The 27,419-nt window shown below is 32.4% G+C and overlaps 2 protein-coding genes across 7 annotated transcripts in view; one reads left to right on the forward strand and one right to left on the reverse strand.

The window, feature by feature from the left end:
- Positions 1-27,419, reverse strand: part of LOC139525559 (tRNA-dihydrouridine(20) synthase [NAD(P)+]-like) — a 627,966-nt gene that overhangs the window by 221,847 nt on the left and 378,700 nt on the right. The gene's annotated exons all lie outside the window — the stretch shown is intronic.
- Positions 1-27,419, forward strand: part of LOC139525555 (titin homolog) — a 73,170-nt gene that overhangs the window by 39,349 nt on the left and 6,402 nt on the right. For all 6 annotated transcript variants that reach the window (XM_071320986.1, XM_071320988.1, XM_071320990.1 and 3 more), the window contains 19 exons: positions 1,444-1,496; positions 2,284-3,710; positions 4,524-4,607; positions 5,389-5,614; positions 8,767-8,979; positions 10,215-10,409; positions 11,162-11,343; positions 12,059-12,269; positions 14,038-14,277; positions 15,384-15,566; positions 16,090-16,248; positions 16,663-16,863; positions 17,503-17,672; positions 19,623-19,782; positions 20,603-20,686; positions 21,465-21,623; positions 23,156-23,279; positions 24,483-25,292; positions 26,076-27,140. In XM_071320986.1, the coding sequence (XP_071177087.1) occupies positions 1,444-1,496; positions 2,284-3,710; positions 4,524-4,607; positions 5,389-5,614; positions 8,767-8,979; positions 10,215-10,409; positions 11,162-11,343; positions 12,059-12,269; positions 14,038-14,277; positions 15,384-15,566; positions 16,090-16,248; positions 16,663-16,863; positions 17,503-17,672; positions 19,623-19,782; positions 20,603-20,686; positions 21,465-21,623; positions 23,156-23,279; positions 24,483-25,292; positions 26,076-27,140 (5,946 nt within the window). The remainder of the gene's footprint in view (positions 1-1,443; positions 1,497-2,283; positions 3,711-4,523; positions 4,608-5,388; positions 5,615-8,766; positions 8,980-10,214; positions 10,410-11,161; positions 11,344-12,058; positions 12,270-14,037; positions 14,278-15,383; positions 15,567-16,089; positions 16,249-16,662; positions 16,864-17,502; positions 17,673-19,622; positions 19,783-20,602; positions 20,687-21,464; positions 21,624-23,155; positions 23,280-24,482; positions 25,293-26,075; positions 27,141-27,419) is intronic.

Raw genomic sequence — 27,419 nt, forward strand, 5'->3', positions numbered from 1 at the left:
CTGAACCCTGGGTAACAAGAGTTGTATTGTATTTTGGCCCCTATGACCCCTTTTAGCATTCTTAAATTTTTTAGTTGCAAATATAACTATCATTTTTTTTAAGAAAGGATTCAAAATATAGAGGGCAAATTGCTGACATTAAAATAACCTTGTAAATTGAAAGGGGTTGTTTATATACCATTTGACATTGTGAAGGTTTTCCAGTAATTTATTTTGATTTAATCAAATATTTTTTTATTAAAATACGATCTTCTATTCCTAAGGGTTGAGTTGAAAAGGTATATTTTGTTAAGAAAATCTGACAAAAACAGACTGACAGCTGGCAGAACATAATATTTTAATTGTTAAAGAAACAAAAAGTTTTGTATAGCTAACTTCTTTAAAGCTTTATAATTTAGAAGATGGAAGACCTGGATGCTTCATACTTTGTATATAGATGCCTTATGTTATGAATTTTCAGTCAGTCACATGTTCAATGTCTTTGACCTCATTTTCATGGTTCAGTGACTACTTGAAAAAAATGTTCCCATTCTTTGTAATGTTGAATTCTCTCTCACTATAGGATAACTATATTTGGTATGTGTGTACCTTACAAGGTCTTCATGCCCGTCAGACAATTTTCACTTGATCTCAACCTCATTTCATGGATCAGTGAACAAGGTTAAGTTTTGGTGGTCAAATCCATATCTCAGATACTGTATGCAATAGGTCTAGTATATTCTGTGTATTGAAGCACTGTAAGGTGTACATGTCTAACTGGCAGGTGTCATCTGACCTTGACCTCATGTTCATGGTTCAATGGTTAGAATTAAGTTTTTGTGTTTTGGTATGATTTTCTTATACTGTATGCAATAGGTCTACTATATATGGCATATGGAATGATTGTAAGGTGAACATGTCTGGCTGACAGGTGCCATCTTAAATTGATTTATTATGAAGGTGTAAAACCACTAAATCAAAGCATGTCACATCCTGTTTCATATGAAAAAGAGTCAGAAAAAAAAATTCCATGAATTTGGCAGCTGTAGGAAACCATCCTTGCATTTCTTTGCAAAAAAAAATGTGAACTATAAACATAATCTTGGGTGTCTCTAAACACCATTCTTTTTGATTTGGTGTGTCTATTTTATATTTTGGAAAACTTGAGGTGATGTGGTTACTAAAGCTTGTAAACAGGGGAAAAATGGGTAAAGATTTGATTGGTTAACTTTTGGGAATGGTTATTATCTTATATGCAATGAAATGTAATGTGAAATTTTTACTGTTGTACTTGACAGCATAAAACTTACTTTTACTTAAAAGAAAAATTCTGCACAATTTTTTGAAAAGTCCCAAATTAACAAAGACATAATGGAAAACAATGGTGATATTACTCCTGAAATTGAAGGTTGAAAATCATGCAACCAAACCTGTATTTATACGGTGATTTCAATCTATTTACAGATTGTTCTGATGGATATGAATGGTGCAGTCAAGAAACCCGTACTACAGAAAAGGTAATACAGTTATTTTAATTCTATTTAGTTAGAATGCTAACTATAGATTACTGTTTTGAATTCAAGATTTATAAGAAGATGTGGTATAAGTGCTAATGAGACAATTCTCCATCCATGTCATGATTGGTAAAAGAAAAACCATTATAGGTCAACATAAGGCCGTCAACAGGGAGCCTTGGTTCACATCAAACAGCAAGCTATAAGGGCCCCCAAAAATGACAACTGTAAAACCATTGGAACGGGGAAACCAACGGTCTAATCTATATAAAACACCACATCAACAAACGACAAATACTGAACATCAGGTTCTTGACTTGTGTGCAGTATGTTTGTCTGGCTGGCTCTTGATATTAAAAAAAAATCATGATATATAATGAAATAGTATGCCTAATTTTCTTCTATATTGGATAGCTGTTTCATTGCCACTCCAACCATATCTCCTTTAAACAAAATATATCATACTTGTTTTTTTCTATTGCAAAAATTTTAATTTACAAAAAGATTTAATTGAAAAAGATACAGATAATCCTTTTTGAGGCAGCCCCCTGTCCCAAAAGAGGATAGAAATGCAGAAATATTAAAGTAACAATTTGAGTGTTGGCACATCTCATTTCCATGGAGATTGCTTAGCCATGAACTACTTTCAGTCATGGTTCATTGACTTTGAATATTTACAAAACTTTACTTTTTAAAGTGTTACTATTTTAATTTCAACATATGCATTATTTAAATTACAAAAATGCAAGACATATCTCTGATAGCAGTTTATCATTTATTTTGAAAACAGGATGCAGTACAAGGTACACAGTCCAGTATCAGTGATATCGATAATATTCATAGTGAGGAAAGTACAGACTGTAATACACCACCCTGTCAACAAACGTTAATACCAGACGACCAAATATCAGAACTCTCATTTTCAAATACTGTTGTCACCGATTCAGTGACGGAAGATGAGAGCATCTGTTTGGAAAGATTACCAGGTCTGGTTCCATCAGATCAGACACCAACCACTGCAACTTCTTATGATGAAAATGAGGCTGACTTAGACAATGACCATACTGACGGAGAAATGTCTTCTGTGAAGGAAATTGATCACCGTGATATACAATGTACATTTGAAGATGTGGCTACTGATGATGATGACAATGAGGACATTGGTAACATTGTAAATTTCCTTGAAAATGAAACTGTATGTTATAGTGACCTTCATGAAGATCAGAGGTCATTAAGTGGACAGTCTCACACTGGGGATGATTATCCCTCTGTTGATAGACAACTATCTCCTACTTATGAAATGGAAAGAGAACCAGTGTTAGGTGTAAAGTATGGTTTCCTGTCAGAATCAGAAGAAAAGAGCACAGACTATGACAATCTACGCAATAATTCTGAATGTGATTATTTTAAAAATGGAATGGAAACGTCATCACCAAATGAGTTTGAAAAGGTGACATTGAGGAGACTGCAAAACTTGGAAAAGAAATTACATGAGAAATCATTGAATCGTCAACATGTGACAAGTATGGAGACTGGTACTCCCAACATTTCTAGAAGTGATGAAACTGTATTGTATTATGATGATGAAAGTGGTCCAACAGTTCATATAGAAAAGGTTGGGGGGAATTTTGCTGGTGATTTCAATCCATGTTCAGATGACGAGTACAATGATATCGACAGTGGAACTCCTTTGTCATTACAGTTTGGTAGTAGTAGTTTGAACATGCCTGCTCTTAATGATGAAGTAAGGGATCCACACCACGTAGAAGAGAGAATGGAAGACTCTACCAATTCTAGTGCTGCAAATAAAGAAAATGTACTTGGACACCATAGGACAAGCCCAGACATCTCCAACCGGATAAATTACTCTCAAAGTTTGGAAGGTAGCTCTATAGAATACCAAGAAGATGATGGAAATTTTGATCAACGCCAAAATGAGGGTTATAATGACAAAAGTATTGATGTTTTATATGAAAGGAATAGAAACTCGTTGACTTCTTCATACCCACAAAATATTAAAGAGGAAATAAAATCACCAGAAGAGATTATGCCTAAAAGAAAAGCTAAAAATTTACTGGAAAAGCTTAGGGCCAAGAAGATGAGGTTATCACTACCAAAAGCCACAATTCCATTAGAAGTGAAAGAAAATGATGGACAAGTAGCTGGTCCTAGTCAAATTAGACCTCATACACCTGCCATGTCTGGGGATTTAGATAGGTATGACATGATCTTGATATTTGCTCTATAGGTTATCACTGATATTATATATATAATTTGATAATTACCTTAAAAATATAAATAAAATAATTTAAGAAATCAAATGGGGTAAATGGCAACATTCTGATATTGTTTTGGGATTAGAGTGGCCTTATATGTGCTTTTATAATTGTATGGTCAATATAAAAGTTCTTGTGTTTAGTGCAAGATGCATTATTTTTTCCAATCAGGTTTTAATGTTTGTAGGTAAAAGATAACCACATGTTAAAAGTGTTCTACAATGTACAAGTTTTCTAAATGCATGAATGTAAAACTGTTTAAACCACCAAAATAAACATCTACAGAAATTTGAACTTGTCAAAAATCTAGGTAAATTGGAACACACAAATCTGTGTCCGTTCTGAAAAAAAAATTAAGATATAAGAACAAAATAAGCATATGGTGTACTTAAGGTGGTACCTAACACTACAGGGAGATAACTCTGTAAAATCAGCTAAACGTTTTAATCACATTGTATTGTTAAGGAAATATTAAGCTTCCTAATGATCAAAATTGGTGTTTGTCAAACTGCTATCTATCCAACCAATTTTTTCCGAGAAAGTGATTGGTTCAAGTTTTCTGAAATTTTATATATTTTTTTCAAAGGGTCAAAGCAAATGTTTTGTCAAAAGTTTATGAAAATTAAACGAGTCAAATTAATTTTAGTCAAGGTGTTGGGTACCACCTTAACAGTATTTTATAGATTACAGATTTTTGTTGTAGAGATTTTCAATAACATGTATATCATTATGCTATTGATGTTTTTCTATACAGGTGCAAGGAAGTAGTATTGAAATTGAGGAAATCTTTGTCAAAGGAAAAGAAAATGAAAAACCAACAAAGAGTTGAAGTTTGGAAGTAAGTATACTTTGAAGGTCACCTTGAACGTACTTGTATTTTTATGAAACATACACCGATTTACTAGAATTACATGGTTTTGGTTTGATGTCTACTTTGAAATTTTTGCAAAGCTTGCATGTTTAGGTTTGGGATTATATCAATGTAAGATGAACCGCCAAATTATATTAAATCAATAATATTTGGTATATAGTTGCCTTAGCATTAGCATTCCTTCTTTCCACATTATTATTCAATCCTGGTTCATTTACTTTGAAAGTTTTGCATAGTTTTCATGTTAAGTCTTGACATTAAATTAAAACATGTACAATCAAAATTACATGCAGTAGGCAAGACATATCTCTATGTTAACAGTCATTAATTTCTTGATTTTGTTTACCTTTACCAACGATACTTGACCAGTTGAACAACACATCTGACTACTGTAAAGTGCTAGTTAGAGTATTGGAATTTCAAATGCTTTTTTATTTTAAGCAAGAATTGAAAGAGCTTGAGAGTAAATTTTCTTTGCCTGAGATAAAAGTGTCTTCTGTAAAGTGCTTATTAGAATATTTGAATTTTAAATGCTTATTTATTTTAGACAAGAATTGAAGGATCTTGAGAGACAACTTTGTTTGCCTTTGATAAAAGTGTCTGCTGTAAAGTTTGAATTAGAATAGAGGATTTTAAAATGCTTCTTTATTTTAGGCAAGAATTGACAGAGCTTGAGAGTAAACTTTGTTCACCTAAAATAAAAATGGCTAATTAGAATAGTGGAACTTCAAATGCATATTTATTTTAGGCAAGAATTAACCGAGCTTGAGAGTAAACTATGTTCACCCAAGGTTACAGTGGCTGTGGTAGGAACAACGGGTGCTGGGAAGTCCAGTCTGATGAATGCCATCATAGACCACTACAATGTATTACCTACGTCAGGTACACAGGCCTGTACTGCTGTGGTTGTCAAGATAGAAAGTAACAGTACAAGTGATCTGTTCGAAGCTGATATTGAATTTCTCTCTAAAGAGGTAAACATTTACCATTACATGTAATCAAAACAAATGCTTTATTAATGAGCAGGAAGTACAACCATTGAAAGTAGTTTTTGTTTCTTCTTTTGCATTTAATAAGGTCTTTTTAGCTCGCCGATGCAGAGTCCTTCATCGTAAACTATTTCAAATATCTTCTACTCTGAAACTACTGGGCCAAACACCTTCAAATTTAAATAAATGTTCCTTCGGATATCTAGTTTATAAATTGTATCGGAAGTTTTGATCCATCGACAAACATTATATCTCAAAAATTAAAGCTTTTAGAGCAAAACTGACATGGGGTCAAATTGTTCAATTGGTCAAGATCTATCAGCCCTGAATTTTCAGACAAACCAAACAATCCATTGTTGGGTTGCTGCCACTAAATTGGTATTTTTAAGGAAATTTTGCAGTTTTTTGTTATTATCTTGAATATTATAGACAGATCGAAACTGTAAACAGCAATAATGTTCAGCAAAGTAAGATCTACAAAAATTACCCCTTAAGGAGTTATTGCCCTTTAAAGACAATTTTACACAATTTGTTCATCAAGTTTGCTAACATTTAAAAATCTTTTTCTCTGAAACTACTGGGCCAATTACCTTCAAACTTTAACTAAATGTTCCTAAGGGTATCTTGTTTATAGATTGTATCCCAAGTTTTGATCCATTGACAAACATCAATCAAGTTTGCTAACATTTAAATACATCTCTGAAATACAGGTCAGCGATTCAGGCTCTTGAGAGCCTCTTGTTATACAAATGGTCTTGAAATTTGAAACGGTAAATCCTTTTTTCTTTAAAAAAAAATATTGTATTCTTTAACTAGGTAAAAAATGATAAGAAAATATAATATATTCTTGCATGGTTGATTTATTAAAGATTTACTAAAAACACAAACCATTTTGTCTGATTAATCCAACCAGTTAGAAGTTACTAGGTACCAGGGGCTGCTCTGGCTCCAAAAAAGTTGGAGCCAGGAAAATAGCCAGCTCCTATATTTTGTCGCCAGTTTTGAAAACTTGGAGCAAACTTTAGAACCAGCTAGAGTCTTTAATTCTTCTATCAAAATATAAACTATGTTCAATTTAAATTTCTTACGCACTCAGCCTGCACTTTACATCATTTAACATGTAATACTAAGTAAGTCATAGGGTGTTTATACATACAACAAAACTGACATGTGTTCTTCATTTTCTTTGTCAGTATTTCATATGTAGAATAATATACATTAGCTTATGGTCTGCTACAGAATAGAGAATTTTATTAAACTAAAAAATAAAAAAAATAGAAAAAAAATTGGTAATTGTATGAAGAAAACAGAATAAGAGGTGTTTAGATTTACAGAACAGTGAAAAATTGTATTAGAAATAAAGAATACAGAAAAAGATGACCAAGGCACCCTACCAACCCTACCCATCCTGCTACTAAACCCCTCTTTAACTCTTCCAATAACTCGAAAGACCCAAACATATATAAGTTCTATAGCCAGAAGTATGTAGCCATATCTAAGACATGTCTTTTAAAAGTAGGTATCTCAATGCTAGGAAAAAGTAAAAGTTATCTTTCTTTATTCGTGTGTGCTCCCTCTTTGGAGGATTATACACAGTACGTAGAAGAAGTAAACATGACCAACAATGGGGGTCGTTTTTGTTATTTTTGTATCACAACTGAGGGCAGTGAAAGACAAAGGAGTAGGTCCGGTAAGGATCAATTTTAGCCTCAAATTTCAAGTTCATCTGACGAATGAATTTGACCTCTTTTTTAACACTTAAGTGTCTATTTCATTTGAATCAATTAGTTTATGTGAAAGATTTTAACTGGTTTAGTCATTGAAAACGATCCGATTCAAGCTCAAATATGAAAAATCTACCAAATATGTCAAAAAATGTCACTTTTTAGATAGTTTTTGTCAAAAATGAAAGTGGCCGCATCCGTGTTCATCCAAAATCTTTATATATGTTATGTATTATCATAAAATACAACTTACATTTCAATATTAAGGATGAACACGAATGTGGCCACTTTCGTTTTACACGAAAACCGTCTAAAATTTAGCTAAAATGATAGAATTGTGAAGATTTCAGTAATTTAGCGTGACTTAATGGTGCTAGTACTCGATATATGTGCATTGTATTGCCAAAAACAACCAATATTTATGTAGCAGAAGCATTCTACTGTCCAATATATATTTAAAAGTTTACATTTTAACAATTTTGTAAAACTGCTATATTTTGGGGCCAAAAAGGGGTCTTACCGGACCTACTCCTTTCGTTTGAATTTGCTATTTTTTCATGGAAAACAAGTAAAACAATGTTTTTTAACAATTTGATTAACAACTTATGTTTTCTTCATTTAACTACAGTAAACATTGAAATTGTGTTGTTGTATGAACATTTCTTCAAATGAAGAAGACAAATGCAGACTGACCAATTCTATTTGAATTAATTAATGTTGATGATCATTAATGAACCATCCGATAAATGGATTACCAGTAACAACAGATGACACCTGTTGTAACCGTTGATTAGCTTGGGGTTGTAAACAAAGTCATAAACTTGCCTCCAGGTAAAATTTTGTACTATTTATTTTTTTAACTTTTACCAATCAACATGAAGATCGATATTGTTAAGAAATGAAAATTTTTACATAGGAAAATGTTGGCGCCAAAAATATCGCCAGCAGCCACATTTTGTCACCAGATGAAATTAAAAAAACACAAATTGCGACATTGCCGACGCACAGCGCGGTCCCTTCTAGATACAGATTGATAACCTATGTCAAATGATTACACAACTGAAATTCAATTATTTGAAAAGAAGACTTGTTAAAAGTAAAAATTTGTTGGATTTTCCTTGCAGAAGGTTATGGTTTTCTCAGTCCTCTGGCTTTCTTGACCTATAAATACTGGCTGTCATGTTAATGCCAAGGTGGCAAAAGTGGCTTTTAACCCCAAAACACAACAATAAGCTTAGATTAACTGAAAAAATGAAATAGATCATTTTGAATTTTGTTTTAAATTGGAGAATTGATAATATTAGGTGATAGGTTAAGGAACTAAAGATGTGAAGTAATTTGCAGTTTATTACATAATAAGTGAGAGGACTTCTGATACTTGAGATTTTTGAAAATATTGATATTTAATTTCAGGAATGGGAGAATGAACTCCAACTATTGAAAAAAGACCTAACAGATAAAAATGGAAAAATAAAGAAAGTCAAACCTGACCCAGAAACAGAGGCAGGTGTAGCTTTTCTGAAGATGAGAGCTGTGTATGGAAAATTTGAAACTTTTGAACAGTTGTCCAGACCAACTCCTGTTACGAGATGTCTAGGAAAGATTGAAACTGTCAAGTCAAGATGTGTAAGTTATACTACTGTGGATTCATTTATTTTTCGTGGGTATCAATTTGCGTGGATTGAGGAAAACATGAATTTTCGTGGATATTTTATTTCGTGTTTTTTCCATACAAAGCCTATGAAAATTTTGTAATTTGTTGAACATTTGAATTTGTGCATGTTGTGGTTTGCTTGAACCCACAAAACCCATGAAAATTGGTATCCAACGAAAATATTATATATTTGATATATTATACCCCACTTGAGGTCATGGTGAGTGACTATATTGCATTCATCTTGGGCATGGTTCCATCGGTTCATCCAACTAATATTTCTTTCCCACTTTTCTCAAGTGCCACTAAAGAGATTGACTTAATATTTGGTAAACTACTTGACAGTGATGTTTTGTTAAGTGGTAGCACTTTTCAGGTGTAAGTTGTAGTAAGCATATTTCAGGTCAATCTGAAACTTACTTTATGTAAACAATACTTGGAAGTTTTCATTATGTAAACGATACTTAGAAGTTTTCATTATGTAACCGATACTTGGAAGTTTACATTATGTAACCGATACTTGGAAGTTTTCATTATGTAACCGATACTTGGAAATTTTCATTATGTAACCGATACTTGGAAGTTTACATTATGTAACCGATACTTGGAAGTTTTCATTATGTAACCGATACTTGGAAGTTTTCATTATGTAACCGATACTTGGAAGTTTACATTATGTAACCGATACTTGGAAGTTTTCATTATGTAACCGATACTTGGAAGTTTACATTATGTAACCGATACTTGGAAGTTTTCATTATGTAACCGATACTTGGAAGTTTACATTATGTAACCGATACTTGGAAGTTTTCATTATGTAACCAATACTTGGAAGTTTTCATTATGTTGAATAAACTTACTGGGGATTTATTTATTTTCATGGATATTGTTTTTTGTAGATTTAGGAACAATAGTATTTCCGTGGATATTTGATATCTTGGTTTTGCCAACAACTGCATAGAAGGGTGTAGAATTATATACTTAGTTGAATATTTTGATTTGTGGTTTATCTTTACACACAAAATTCACAATCCACAATATATTAAATATGAGCACAAGATGAGCAGCATTTCTTTGGATAAAAGTTGTCACAATTTTTTTCACTTAAAAGTAAAAAGTATTTTTGCATATACATAAAAAAAAAGCAAAAGTGTTATAAAAGCCATATTTGCTGAAGATTACTTTATTTGCCATTTTTCTTTTTCAGTCATCAACGTTCAGAAATAAGATTGACAAATATATAGAGAATACATCATCTAAGACAGGCGGACAGTATTGGCCGATTATTAAATCAGTAACAATACGTATACCACATTGTTCAGTCTGTAGTAATGGTTGTACATTGGTAGACTTACCAGGTGTGAGAGATTCTAATGCTGCACGAGATAGAATAGCTAAAGATGTAAGTTGTCATTATAGTCCAACCTTCTATACCAGTATCCTCTATTTAAAAGGCAAAAACTGTGGTCAGTTCACCTTCTTCGTATCCCACTACTCAAATGATACCTCTCTTAAACAGTAAGTTATCAGGTATCCAAGATGAAAGTTATATATACTCATTGGTAGCCTTCGGCTGTTTTCTGCTCTTTGGTTGGATTGTTGTCTCTTTGACACATTACCCATTTTCAATCTCAATTTTATAAATATTTGACTACCATTTTATACAATTTTTGCTGTTTGTAAAAAGTTTTGCAAAGATTATTGAATTTGTTATAATTGTATAATGAAATTTGTTAAAAATCAATATGAGGAATTTGGTTTATAGTGAAGTTGTACCACTTGTCCCAAAAATTTGTTATAATCCAGTTTAACTGTAGTTTATTTTGTGAGTAATTACTGATGACTTCCCATCTTAAAAAATTGACAAGAGCTAACATTAAAAAAAAATCATTGAAATTGGGATTTTAACTATGCCCTCCCTGTAGCGTATGAGTCCCATGGACACAAATCATTCGTTTTCAGAATCTATCTATCTGAAATTATTCTTTAAATGTGCTTCCCTGTAGTACTACATGTTTAGTTTCCTTACAGCCACACACTCAACTATATCAGTTTGTACGGTTAGAAATTGACACTTGTTCTAAATTAGCAGAATGATATGGATAAGATTCACAAACTGTCATTAATTGTAAAAATTGCCATTTTTTTTTGTAGTATTTGAAAAACTGTTCAGTTATTCTGGTGGTGGCTGAGGTCCATAGAGCATCCACAAGTAAAACAGCCAAAGAGTTACTAGGGGATAACTTCCGTCGACAGCTACTGATGGATGGACAGTATGGAAACGTAGCATTTATATGTACCAAGAATGATGTACTACAGCCTTCAGAACTTATAAGGTAAAAATTATACCCAAACCATTTATATCGTAGACAATTATATTCCAAGTGCCAGTTCAATCAGGGGTAAATCAAGTTTTGATATTGTCGTAACTAATTATATTTAGACAAATGTGTCAACAAGGAAAAGTTATCAGAATTTTTGGTTGCCAGTGGGATGTGTAAGTAAAACATGAAATGTGTATTGTATTAAAAATAACTGATATGAATGGGGCTAATGTAAAATAATCAAATGAAGTGCTGAATTTCTGTGATTCATTTATTTTCCTAGGTACCAATTTTTCTGGATGAAGGGAAACTTGCATGTTTGTGGATATCTAATTTCGTTGTTAATGCTGAAACCTCTTTACAAGCCTACAGAAAAATTGTCATTCATCTAAAAGCTAATTTCTCGGTTCACCTGTACCCAAGAAATCAACAGAATTGGCATCCTACGAATAATAATGAATCCACAGTATATATAACATGAAATTTAAGAAAACAATACCCTCCTCCCCAAACAAATTAAACAATGCTGACCTCCCCAAACAAATTAAACAATGCCCTCCTTCCCAAACAAATTAAACAATGCCCTCCTCCCCAAACAAATTAAACAACCATAAAACAACACACAAAAACAAGAGAACTTGAAGAGGAGATTTCAAAATGCTTCATAAAATCTTTAATGAATCATTACAATACATGATATTATGATGATGCATCCTCTCTCTTTTAGAGAGTTGTCATTGGATGAACAAACTGACTCTATTGAGGAGAATTTGAATTTGATGATGATCAAGATGGATGAGTTAAAACATACTGAGAGAACTTTAAAGGAAGAGATACAATGGTTATTGGTGGACATTAATACACTGACCAATGGTGTTGATGAACTACAGAAAGATATCACTGAGATTACAGAACTAGTCTCACTTGTAGATACACAAGTAAGCATGATATCATGATTTAGTGTATCAACAAAAAAATTGAGAAGATTAAGTGTTGTAAATCTGTCAATTTTGAAGATTTTTTTTTTTTTCAATTCAGATTTGTGGCAGCTCTGAATGGCTCTTAGCTTAACCCTTTCGCGGATAAGTCCCGGTTTACCGGGATTCACGCTTCAGACGGCTGACGATGAGTCCCGTTTTACAGGGATCGGAATACCTCTTTTATGTTTCCCGCTCAAACAGTGCACACATGAGTTATCTTTCTTTGATGAATACCCGGATGAAAGTGTAAGCATGGCGCTTCCGTTTGTTGAAAACCGTGTCAAAATCAGAGGAAATTTACGGAATTTACGAGAATTTGAAATGAGGGAACATTTTTTTTGAAAGAATATGGAAGAATTGAAGCCAAACTAGTATACTTTTTTGACATAAAATGTCGTTTTAAGTACAAAACACTTGGAATGGACATCGTTCAGTGTGAGGAATTTGTACAGCCTCTTAAATTTTTTCAAAATTTTGCCGTTTTGGGTTAAAAAAATTACGATTTGGGGTCAGAGAGCAGAATTTTGAGAATTTCACCTAGAAAATGCGGAAAATTTGAAAATTTGAATATTTTAAGAAGAAAAAATTATTAAAACATGAACAAAACTGTGAACATGGTGTTAGTGAATGAAATAAATACACAAATAACTACAAACAAGTTTTTATTGACATTTATTATGAAGATCTCCCACTTGAGTAATAGTAGCCAGGGAAGCCATCGTCTCAGAGTAGCTTCTGTCTGGGCAGCAATCGGTGAAAGGGTTAAGGAATGGAAAATTCCATTTTACATAGAACATAGGTATTGTTAGTTTTCTTTAAATTGAATGGGAAAGTTTATTGACAACTGTTAATTGGATAACATTCCCAAGCTTTAAGAAGCTATTTTCCTGTTAACAAGGACAAATGTAGCAAAATAGTTTTAACTAGCTAAACAAAATGTCATTGTAAATAAAAAATACTGCAAACCCCAGAATTTTTTTATGATTATAGATCATGATAATGTTTAGAAACAAATATCTGATTAGTAAGTAGTGATTTTAGTTGCACTGCAAGATAAATATTACAAATGTAAGATAAATGTTACAATGTAAGATAAATATTACAATGTAAGATAAATGTTACAATGTAAGATAAATGGTACAATGTGAGATAAATGTTACAAAGAAAGATAAATGTTACAATGTAAGATAAATATTACAATGTGAGATAAATGGTACAATGTGAGATAAATGTTACAAAGAAAGATAAATGTTACAATTTAAGATAAATATTACAATGTAAGATAAATGTTACAATGTAAGATAAATATTACAATATAAGATGAATGTTACAATGTAAGATAAATGTTACAATGTAAGATAAATGGTACAATGTGAGATAAATATTACAATGAAAGATATATGTTACAAAGAAAGATAAATGTTACAATGTAAGATAAATATTACAATATAAGATAAATGTTACAATGTAAGATAAATGGTACTATGTGAGATAAATATTACAATGAAAGATATATGTTACAAAGAAAGATAAATGTTACAATATAAGATAAATATTACAATATAAGATAAATGTTACAATGTAAGATAAATGGTACTATGTGAGATAAATATTACAATGAAAGATATATGTTACAAAGAAAGATAAATGTTACAATGTAATATAAATGTAACAATTTAAGATAAATGCTTTCTTTTTAAGTAAATAGAAGTGCATCTTTTTACAGGAAGAAAATGAGCAGTTAGAAGAATTGAGGTCAGATTTACAGAGAAAAAGTGTAAAGTTATCATTGAAACAGCAGGCCGCCGATGCAAAGCGATTGAAAGTGGACAAAATCCAGTCCCAAATTAATCAATTGATAATTGAGATGAACCACAAAAGAAAAATGATCAATATGATCTGTGCTAAAGCTAGAACTATCTTTTCAAGGAATGCCATTAAGAAGGATTATAAAGCTGGAGTTAGGGTATGTGTATCACTTGTTTAATTGTATGTGGACCGGGAACACAGTTATCGTCCTTTGATTTTCGTTGTCCACGAATATAGTTCCTAGTGTGGACAGTGTGCTATTTGCCAATATTTTTTTACAACCCTTCTAAATTTATTTCTTAATGTTTTCTGCCTCAAATAGAAAATAGGGGAATGAAATTACACACATATTTTTTTGTCAGATACCAATTTTCATTAGTTTCTTGGTACAGGTGAACCAAGAATTCAAATATGCAACGAACAGACTGTGTATGCACAGGTTGACAAAACCATGAAATCAAATATCCATGAAAATGCATGTTTTCCTTGATCCAGGAAAATTGATACCCTCGAAAAAAAAAGAAACCACACTTGTGTCTCTTCTGTGGATTCAGTTATTTTCATGTGTATCAATTTTAGAGAATATTTGATTTTAAAAGTGATTTTTCCATTCTCTGCATACAAAGTCTACAGAAAATTTGTAATTTGTTGATTATCTGTATTTGTGGTTTACCTGTTCCAAGGAAATGAATTCACAGTATTTTAAAGATTGTTTGCTCATCCCACGGGGGGGTAACTTCGATATTTTTTTGGTAGGGGTGTGCCATTTTTGCCTCAAAAAAAGTACCCATTTTAATATAACATTCACTGAAATTCAGTACCTATAGTTATATAAATATTTGAGAAAGAATGACCTATACTTATATACAATATTTAAAATATGACCCATGCTTATATAAGCACTAACTCACCGGGGTTCATATGGGAACTTTTTTGAAAACACTTTGTTTGAAAGGTGAACTTTCATATGAATTGATTTAATTTAATATAATAATTGACCATTAATAATGTAAGATTCTCAATTGCATATTTATATATGATATGCAGATCATACCCCAAATCAATATATAGTTATCAAACGTAAATGCATTTTAATATAGGATGTCACTAAAAAGGAGGGTCATTTTTATATAAAATCTCGCAAAATTATGACCCATATTTTTGGCACATCCCCGTATACCCAATAATAGGAAGTGACCCCCCCGTGGCTCATCCCTTGTTCATATCAAGTTGTACAAGTGTATTATTTCTTTGTTAATTTAGGAAATGAAGAGAAAAGCGAAGATGACCCAAGAAGAAATAGAAGAAGATGAGGAGGATGACTATGTCAGTGATGAAGATGACAATGACATAACAAGGTCATGTGACAATCTACAGGTCTTTTGTGTCAGCTCATCTGAATACCAAAAATTAAACAACAGACTAACTGATGATGGACCACCTATGGTATGTATTATTTAGAAATTTGATAAATTATGGAAATCTGTATCTTTGAAATTCTTTTTTCAAAATTAAGAATAATAAACAACTTTCAAGTTCGATGCATTTCCGTCAAAAAACTCTGGTTTTAGTGAACATCATTCGTGCGTTTAGGGGAATCGTCACTTCCATTCCAATGTTGAGCTAGTGGTTGGAAAATTATAATACTATATTGCACGATTTATTCAGAAAACTAAATTCTAATAATTGACAATCAGCACTGCTGTTATTAGGGAAATTTTATTAAGTACTTACAAAACAAAAAATATTTCTAGTTTATCCTGCACAATGACGATCACTAAGATGCTTGATGAATGTTGATAGTGCAGGGATACAGGCGATCCCCTCTATCTGGTAAATGACGACACAAAGGCGTGCCTAATTGACAAGTTTTTTCGGGTGATGTATGAACTCGAAAGTGGACTATTATTTTAAAGTTAATATTATTTGATTTTATTAATATCATCGTTAACAATAAATATGATTTCAGGTATTTGATGATGCTAAGGACACGGAGATTCCAGCAGTCAGACAGTTCATCAAACAGATCTCTAATCAAAAGAGAGAAGAAGCCACAAAAAGACTGATACAGAATCTGGCAGTTTTTATCTATGACATACAAAACTACTTAACAGAAAATGGTCTCACAGTATGTACTCTTTTTGTCCATTATTAAACTGTGAGTGATTTGAGTGTATGTAATCTATGTATAATGGGTCAATACACCTTATTGCTATTTGGACATCTGTTCTGGTTGTCCCGAGATTCTGTCCCCCTAAACTATTGACGTCATACAACAATCACTTTTCTATTGTGGTGTCAGATATTTTTTATTATGACGTAAAATTTTTACAGAAACTTTGTGATGTCCATTAATGGGGGACAAATAGTGATAAGGTGTGTTGTAACCATGAATGTCATAAAACGACTTATCTTCAAATTTCAGTGTACTAAAAACATTTCTAATACCACTTCTCATTAAAGTTTTTGATAGGCCTTTGAATTTTTTTCTATTCCAGTAATTTTCCATTAGAACTATAATTTTATTTAATGTGTTTTATAGAACAAAAATGACAGATTTACAGTACAATCAGCAGTAGCAGATTTTTCCTCACGATTACATGAAGAGTTATCTCCCATACTTGACAATCTACAACAAGATGTTGGCCATGAACTAGACAGTAGTATAGCAGCACAATTAAACAGAGGTGTAGAGGTTGCTGTCAACAGTGCAGTAGATACATGTAAAGGTTGGGGATCAGCTGTAAGTTTACCTTAATATATAGACAGAAAATTCATTTCATTTGTATGAAATTTTAAATGCATGAACTTTTAAAAAGGGATTTGAGCTACGATTTTGATAATGAAATAAAAACAATTCTTTGTGTTTCAATTATTAATAATAACAATGGAATATTAAAATAATTGTTAGTTATCACTATTTTGTGCATTTTTCCTTTGAACTTTTTTTGTGATAATTTTTCATATCATGCCTACTCGCTTGAGATTGAAAATTATCGCTAGGAACTAAGGAGGCATGTGGCGTTGCTAAGGAAATTGACATGAAATTGACATCGTTGTCATAGGTAAAATAGCGATAAACAGATTATCATTGGTCTTCTCAATTCGATTGCCTTTCTCGTTTTTGCCGTATTAGCTCAAGCGAGAAAATCAATATCGTTGAAATGATCAACGATAATCTATAATTATGTGCAGTCAGTAGAAAATATTGTTGATGTATTATTGACTTACATCTATATAAACAAACAAAAACAAGAACCACATCAACAAACGACAACTACTGAACATAAAATTCAATGGTAATAAGACAACTACTGAACATCAGATTCAATGGTAATAAGACTAACCTGTGTTTTTTTCTAGTTTTAATTAATTATTTCAGGTAAAAAAAGAAGATAAAAACCAAGGAGGATTATGTTTCTCTACATACAAAGCAACAGTACGTAGATATGGTAATTTTCAGTCGCCAACTGCAGGTTTGATTGACTTCAACGAAAACTTGGCAGAACCACTAACTACCAGCATTAGTATTGTATGGACCAAATTCTTTAGGTGAGAACCATATCAAATAGTTGTAATTATTATAGTATGGACCAAATTCTCTAGGTGAGAACCATATCAAATAGTTGTAATTATTATAGTATGGACCAAATTCTTTAGGTGAGAACTATATCAAATAGTTGTAATTATTATAGTATGGACCAAATTCTCTAGGTGAGAACCATATCAAATAGTTGTAATTATTATAGTATGGACCAAATTCTTTAGGTGAGAACCATATCAAATAGTTGTAATTATTATAGTATGGACCAAATTCTTTAGGTGAGAACCATATCGAATAGTTGTAATTATTATAGTATGGACCAAATTCTCTAGGTGAGAACCATATCAAATAGTTGTAATTATTATAGTATGGACCAAATTCTTTAGGTGAGAACCATATCAAATAGTTGTAATTATTATAGTATGGACCAAATTCTTTAGGTGAGAACCATATCAAATAGTTGTAATTAGTATAGTATGGACCAAATTATTTAGGTGAGAACCATATCAAATAGTTGTAATTATTATAGTATGGACCAAATTCTTTAGGTGAGAACCATATCGAATAGTTGTAATTAGTATAGTATGGACCAAATTCTTTAGGTGAGAACCATATCGAATAGTTGTAATTAGTATAGTATGGACCAAATTCTTTAGGTGAGAACCATATCAAATAGTTGTAATTATTATAGTATGGACCAAATTCTCTAGGTGAGAACCATATCAAATAGATGTAATTAGTATAGTATGGACCAAATTCTTTAGGTGAGAACCATATCGAATAGTTGTAATTAGTATAGTATGGACCAAATTCTTTAGGTGAGAACCATATCAAATAGTTGTAATTATTATAGTATGGACCAAATTCTTTAGGTGAGAACCATATCAAATAGTTGTAATTATTATAGTATGGACCAAATTCTTTAGGTGAGAACCATATCAAATAAATGTAATTAGTATAGTATGGACCAAATTCTCTAGGTGAGAACCATATCAAATAGATGTAATTAGTATAGTATGGACCAAATTCTCTAGGTGAGAACCATATCAAATAGTTGTAATTAGTATAGTATGGACCAAATTCTTTAGGTGAGAACCATATCGAATAGTTGTAATTATTAAAGTATGGACCAAATTCTTTAGGTGAGAACCATATCAAATAGATGTAATTAGTATAGTATGGACCAAATTCTTTAGGTGAGAACCATATCGAATAGTTGTAATTAGTATAGTATGGACCAAATTCTTTAGGTGAGAACCATATCAAATAGTTGTAATTATTATAGTATGGACCAAATTCTCTAGGTGAGAACCATATCAAATAGATGTAATTAGTATAGTATGGACCAAATTCTTTAGGTGAGAACCATATCAAATAGTTGTAATTATTATAGTATGGACCAAATTCTTTAGGTGAGAACCATATCAAATAGATGTAATTATTATGTTTGAAGGCAGATGCTGCTATTATTGTTTATTTACAACAAAACATTATGTTGGTATTTTAAATTATCTAAAACAGGGAGTCATAGATGTACAAAATAATTGTATTTTTACAATTTATCCAAAATATGCTAATTTTGAAGCAAAAAATGTTCTCTTATGAAGAGATTTATTTTGGAAAAGAAGTTAGGAATTGATTCATTAGCATGATTAAAAAACCAAATTATGGCCAATTTGAAAATTTATGATAAATATAAAAAAAGAAGATGTGGTATGATTGCCAATCAGACAACTCTTCACAAGGGACCAAAATAACACAGAAATTAACAACTATAGGTCACTGTACAGCCTTCAACAATGAGCAAAGCCCATACTGCATAGTCCGCTATAAAAGGCCCTGAAATGACAATGTAAAACAATTCAAACAAGAAAACTAACAGTCTAATTTAAGTAAAGTTGAAATTCAAGGCTATATTGGCCTAAGGCGTTTTTATGTTAAATTTTATCCAATTTTAGTGTTGATTTGTGGAACCTCCTTGAGAGATATAAGCTGAGAATCCTGAGTACATTACGGTCTTTCACTGGCAAACTTTGTGGAGAACTGTTGTCTTGTAATGTATCAAGAAATCAATTGGATACAGCACAAAGACAGTTTCATTTGATTTCTGAAACAAAGGTAATATTTTGAAATACTGCTTTTATTACTGTGGATTCATTTATTTACTTTGGTACCAATTTTCACAGATTAAGGAAAACTTGCAGGGGTTTAGGTACTTAATTTTGTGGTTTTGTTGAAGTCTGTGTACAAGCCTATATGAAATATGTCATTTGTAGACCATTTGTTTTATGAAAGTTGGTATCCAATGAATAATTATGAATCCACAGTAGCATTTCAGTTGTATAAAGATTAGTATAAGAGTAATACTATCTGTTTTCTTAAGCATAACTAAGAACTGTACTTTTAACCATATCAACAGCTGAACGTACCATGAATAGTACCAATATAGTCATAGAATATAAGTGTCGGTGCACACAATTTATTTCAGTGAGGCAGAAATGATTGTTTAAATTGTAAACAAGGATGCTTTTAATGGGTTTATCCTCACCCCCTTTTTGCTTAGTTAAAATGGTGGTTTCTGATAAGGTTTGGGTTTGAGAGGATCAGTCATGGTAAGTCTATAATATTTTGTGTGTAATTTTATCAACATTAGCAGGTATCACATCTAGGAAAATTCTTAGCAAGTTTTTATCTTAGTTAATAGAATTGCATAGGAATATTGTTATGCCCCATTTATGGGCATTATGTTTTCTTGTCTGTGTGTCTGTTTGTTTGTCCCACTTCAGGTTAAAGTTTTTGGTCAAGGCAGTTTTTGATGAAGTTGAAGTCCAATCAACTTGAAACTTAGTAAACATGTTAAATAGAAAATTATAATGGGATGGGGCATCCGTGTACTATTGACACATTCTTGTTTCATAATAATAATCTTTCATTTTAGTTGACAGAAATGATTAGGAATTTACAAGAGTTTGTAATAGAAAGACAGAGAGATATGAATAGGATGTTTCCTCCAACTATTCAGGTAAAATATTGTTACCTTATAAATATAAGAGATCACAACAAGAATGACCTTCAAATGTTTGTTGACCAAAAAGAAAGAGGCCTGGATGGTAGTGATACTTAAAATTTCCATTGTCTAAAAGCCTTCTAAAGTTGCACAGTAAAAAACTTTGGTGATGACCTCCCTATCATGGTTAAAGTGTTATATAAATAATCAGCTTTATCATTACTGTTCATTTAGATTCAGTAAAGATGTGGGAAATAGAAGCTACAGTTGAAAGTGTTGAATTTTTATTTGATGCTCCCAAACCATTTACTTATAATATATCTAGAACATTTTCCCCTTTATTATAGGACACTACCAATCAATTAAACAAGGATAGTTGTTACATTTGATATTGATTTTCAACACACATAAAGACGTGTTTTTGACACCATGGTTTGAATTGCAATACTTTAAAGTTTTATGTTCTTTACTGGATGTTCTACATTCATTTAAAAAAGAATTAGTGTTGCAACTTCACCATTTTTTACCATGAATCTTTATATTTATGAATTATGCACACGAAAAAGGAACATTAACATACTTAATAAAAATTAATTGCACAATATAACTAAGTTGATAGCACAATATATGACAGTATGAATGTTAAAGGTGGAGTACTTTTTTGGGGGCTCCATTTGTAAGAATAAAAATTACCACTGTAAAGGATTTTGCAAAATAACTGGACACCATAGAGTAAAAATTTTAAAATATGAATATGGATAATGGTAGCATTTGGAACATGTTATATTTATAGGATCATCTTAAAACAACATATGAAGATTGTAAGAATGACAGTGGGAAAGGACTTTTCCAACGCATGAAGAACAAAATGGAAGGAGGAGTTGATAATGAACGACCTAACATGTTCCAGAGTGCTTCAAGTACATTACTGGCTCAATTGGAACAGTTGATGGTAAGTATCAAAAGGAGTAGGTTCAATATGACACTCTATTTCTAGCTTAAATCATCATTACGCCAATGAAATATAGTTTTAAAACGGACTCGATAGGGAAGGAAATCCACTTTTATTTGGTATGTTATAACAAATAACCCATTTGAACCGTGTGCACCAAATTTCTTTCTTATACTGATGTGGTTGAAATCAAGAAGATTTTTAACCGGATTTTTGTGACAAAAATGTCGGTTATTGATTTGGGGATGTACGGCGGGCGGGCGGCAATCAAATGTTGTCCGTGCATTAACTCATGAACCGTTCAACCAAAGCTTTTAAAATTTTAATATGTTGTTACTGACAACTAAATAAAGGTCAAGTTCAATAATGGCGACTTTGACTTTTACCGTTTAGGAGTTATGGTTCTTGAAAGATTGAAAAATGGAGTTTCCAGTCGTGTCCGTGTATTTACACATGAACTGTTCTACCAAAGCTTCCCAAATTTTAATATGTTGTTACTGATGACAAAATGGAGGTCAAGTTCAATAATGACGATTTTGAATTTTACCGTTCAGGAGTTATGGTTCTTGAAAGATTGAAAAATGGTGTTTCCAGTCGTGTCCGTGCATTTTCTCATGAACCATTCAACCAAAGCTTTTGAAATTTTTATATGTTGTTACTGATGACAAAATGGAGGTCAAGTTCAATAATGACGATTTTGAATTTTACCGTTCAGGAGTTATGGTTCTTGGAAGATTGAAAAATGGTGTTTCCAGTCGTGTCCGTGCATTTTCTCATGAACCATTCAACCAAAGCTTTTGAAATGTTTATATGTTGTTACTGATGACAAAATAGAGGTCAAGTTCAATAATGATGATTTTGGCTTTTACCGTTCAGGAGTTATGGTTCTTGAAAGATCGTAAAATGGCTTTCTATTCACTTTATTGCATTTACTCATGAACCATTCAATCTAAGCTTTTCAAATTTTAATATGTTGATACTGATGACAAAATGGAGGTCAAATTTGATATTGACGATTTTCACTTTCACCATTCATCTGTAATGGTTCTTGTGATATTGCCAGGACACAAATAAATGTTAATAAATCCGGTTTGCTGTCGTTGTGACAGCCTCTTGTTTTTCAATTCTTTAATACTAAAATCAATTTTCATTATGCCCCATTTACGGGCATTATGTTTTCTGGTCTGTGCGGCTGTTGGTTTGTCTGTCCATTTGTCCTTTGGTCTGTCCGGCTTCCGTTTAAAGTTTTTGGTGGAGGTAGTTTTTGATGAAGTTGAAGTCTAGTAAACTTGAAACTTAGTAAGTGAATGAAGTCTGATGTGAAAAGAAAAATGAGTCTACTGGGGCAAAATATTTTACCCTGTATTGAAGTAAAATAAACCAGTCCAAACACCTGACACAAATTGCTAAACATCACCTAAGTTCATCCTTTTTATAGTTGATAAAAACTAATGATAATGTGGTAAGTAAACAAGAAGAACATTGGAAGATCAAAAGTCAATAATTAGTTCTTTTTTCTTATCTATTATTAGAATGAAGTAATTCATAAGGTGAAAGATGTATGTTCTACATTGTGTTTGAACTTACAAGCAGTGTTTGAACCCCTGTGGAATTCTTGTGAGGCCTCCAAACAGCTCAAAAGTACTCTATTTAAAGGTTAGTCATTGATGTTCACATTTATAGCTATGTTTTTCACTGTTTTTTGCAATTGTAAATATGTCATAAATGCTACTAAAATCTGGTACAAATAAATGAGAAGAAATGTTAAGAAAAATAGGAGGTGGTGAGGCAGCAACCCAACATCACTGGGTAACCAACGTTTGGAAAATATAAATATATGCAATCTTTAGCCAAATATAAATCAGCACTTGCAAGTTCATTGCTGACGGTACCATTATATATATTAAGATGTATTATAGATAATGATTTCACAGATTACTCCATATTTTGCATGTGTCATTTTTAGCTCACCTGGCTCAAAGGGCCAAGTGAGCTTTTCTCATCACTTGGCGTCCGTCATTGTTAACTTTTACAAAAATCTTCTTCTCTGAAACTACTGGGCCAAATTAAAGCAAACTTGGCCACAATCATCATTGGGGTATCTAATTTATAAAAAAATGTGTTTGGTGACCTGGCCAACCAACCAAGATGGCCACCAGGGCTAAAAAAAGAACATAGGGGTAAAATGCAGTTTTTGGCTTATATCTCAAAAACCAAAGCATTTAGAGCAAATCTGACATGGGGTAAAATTGTTTAACAGGTCAAGATCTATCTGCCCTGGAAGTTTCAGATGAATCTTACAACCTGTTGTTAGGTTGCTGCCCCTGAATTGGTAATTTTAAGGAAATTTTGCTGTTTTGGTTATTATCTTGAATATTATTATAGATAGAGATAAATTGTAAACAGCAATTATGTACAGCAAAGCAAGACCGAAAAATAAGTCAACATGACCAAAATGGTCAATTGACCCCCTAAGGAGTTATTGCCCTTTATAGTAAATTTTTAACAATTTTCATTAAATTTTGTAAATTTTTACTAACTTTTTCCACTGACACTGTAACTACTGAGCCAAGTTTATTATACATATATAGAGATAATTGTAAGCAGCAAGAATGTTCAGTTAAGTAAGATCTACAAACACATCACCATCACCAAAACCCATTTTCGTCATGAATCCATCTGTGTCCTTTGTTTAATATTCACATAGACCAAGGTGAGGGAACCAGGCTCTTTAGAGCCTCTAGTTTTGAATTCAATTAATAAAGGCACAACTTTTATTATTTTTTAAATCTTTTAAAAAGTTGTTATAGATGTTTATGTAGATGATTAACCAGGATTTTATTAAAAAAATTTTTGTAGAAATCACTGAGGCCTCTTTAGTAATGTCAAGTTTATGTCGGACTGCTGGTGTACAGTTGCCTGTCAGGTCAGCAGCTAGCACAAGGGAGACAATTCATTTACCCGGGACACCTCTACATGGAACTTCAATAATGACAGATGTTAATAGGATGGTACCTTCAGCAAGTCAACAATCACTTTATGCCAACAGAGTTGTAGAATTACCTGGTTGTTCTGTTACAAGTATAGCATCTAATAGATCTGATCCAGGGCAACAACAAAATCAGTTAATGAATATTGCCAGTCCAGCTATGAGTACTGGTATACCGGGGAAACCAGTGAGACGTAATTCTGCAGTAGAAATACCAGATTGTGGTAGAAGGGCAATGAATAGAATGCCAATAACAAGCACTTTTTCTCCGGCAAATATTTCTCAAAATAATCAAGTTCAGCATAATAGCAAGGAAAATCTTACTCATGGGAAAGAATCTTTTAATTTCATGATGAATACATCAAATTCAAGACCAGCACAAGTAACTGTTGAACAGCCCAAGACTTCAGTTGTACAGAATCATCAGTCCATTGTACAGAATCAAGGTCAGAAGTCAGGAAATACTACTCCTAAGTATGTTTCTGTTTTGCCTGGGAAGCATGGTCATGTGACCTACAGGAAACAAACAGGTAGCCAGGACCCAACCAATACTTGCACACAAGGGAGAAAAGGTAAACCAGGAAACAACAGAGTGAATGAAGTGCCATTGATCCCTACTCATGGCAGACGGTCTGTTGATGGAGGACACGGACCAATTTCATTGGTTCCCCAAATTTCAGGTAGTAATTGCTACTGATTTCATTGGCTATTGTTATTGCAGGTATATTTGGAGTAAGGGGTCTAGAGGCACATTTTTAAGACCCCAAACTGTAGGTAAAATGTTTTAATACCTCAAAGAATAAAATAATTTCTGTATTAACATGTCATGCTGTATACACCCTATCTCTATTCCCATCTGTCCCGCTTGAACTATTGAGTCAATTGACATCAAACAACAATCACTTTTCCATTGTGGAGTCAGATATTTTGTATAATGAGGTCATACTTTTAAGGCAACCTGTGTGATGTCCAGTAATGGTGGCAAAATAGCAATAAGGTGTATTAAAACCTGCCTAATTATATATAATATATCCCAAATTTCTGAGGACGCCAAGAAAAATTTCCTCCATTTTCAACAGAATACAAAGATTTAATAGGATAATAAACTGTTTATAAATGTCAGTCAGAGATAAATTTTCCTATTCTATACTTCCAAGGTAAACTTTTAGTTTATTAGTGAGGAGTGTCAGATAACCATCAAGAAAATAATTAGAGATACATATTAAACAATTTCTTCATACATGTGTATGAATTTCTACACAATACACAAGTTGTACACAAGTTATACATATATACTTTTTAAAAATATAATTATACAAGCAAATACAAATCAGATAAGTACATAACAACAATGTGAAGAACATAAACATTTTACAGATATGATTAAAAAAAAAATGGAAATTGCTTCAGTATGACTGAATTAAATGCTTACAACTACTAAAAATGATATCTCTTTTGTACAGAATCAACACTACCAGTATTGTCTTCTACAATTGTGAGATTAAGAAATTTTGGAGGAAATCCTGTTACTGGACACAGTACACTGACATCTATACCTGTATCGACAGTCTCACAAACACATGGAACAAGACATACAAACTCTTTGCCATCACCTGTGAGTGGACGACAGAATGTTGGTACTAGTCTTGTGTCACAACCATCTATTGAACAGCCTGTCGTACCAACATCATGCATGAATTCACCCACTTTCCCTTTTCACAGTGTCTCTCAACCATCTGATTTTGTACTGGAGCAAAAAACAAACAACTCATATGTAATGAAAACACCTTCATGTATTTCATCTGGTCATCCATTAATTCCAGGAAAGTATGTGCCTGTGACTACTAGTGTGTCCTTGCCTCCTGTTCAAGGTCGTCCTTATCTGAGTACTAATGTACCAAGACTTGTGAATCCAGCACAGATTACTTCTGTACATAAAACTAGTACACAGTCTTTACATACTGGTCAACATGCTGGTCAACATACCGGTCAACACAGGTCAAGGTCAACAACTCACAAGTTTGTAAAATATCCTGATCATTCAACTGGTGGAAATACTTCAGAAATTCCTGTCAGTGTGAATGTTCAAAGACCACTCTCTCCAATTGTGCAGACAACAAGAACATGCCAAACAAAAAAAAGTGTGACACAGTCGTCTGCTGTGACAAAATCATATAGCTCTCAAAAATCTTCTCAAGTGAGTTCTGCTGGTATTGATAAATTACTATCTACAACCAATGTCACAAATTCAAAGAGTTCTAGGAATGTAAATCCAGCCACATCTGCTGCTTCACAGAACTCCAGATTACATGAAACAAAATCCCAAGAATACATTTCCTCACATGAAAAAGCAATTGAAGACATAAGAGGAAACGTTTGGAGACTGGGGAAAAGAAAGCAGAGTCAAGGTTCAAGGTCATCTTTAAATCCTAATATCTCAACATCTGTTGTCTTTAATACCCCTGTACGGATAAAGACAGAAGCAAGTGAGGAATCTGGACCGTCAAAGAGAAGACGACCTCAAAAAGGTATGAAAGTTAAAGAAAATAAATTGTTTTCTTTATATTTTAAATGCTTACAGATTATCTCTTTTCTCTGATTGAGCAATCTGAACAGCGTTGCAAGTTGTTGGCATAAGCTTATTCAAATCTATTGACTCAATTTGTATATTGAAAAAAGTTGATCAGAGATATAAGGCATTTCTTAGGTTGGACATGTTTTACATAAATTATCAAAAATGTTGGATGACACAAAATGCCAAACCAACAACCTACACCTCACCCCTTAAAAATTGAAAACGGTATAAA

This window comes from Mytilus edulis, chromosome 5 (genome assembly GCF_963676685.1).
Source record: "Mytilus edulis chromosome 5, xbMytEdul2.2, whole genome shotgun sequence".
In the NCBI taxonomy this organism is placed as follows: Eukaryota; Metazoa; Mollusca; class Bivalvia; order Mytilida; family Mytilidae; genus Mytilus; species Mytilus edulis.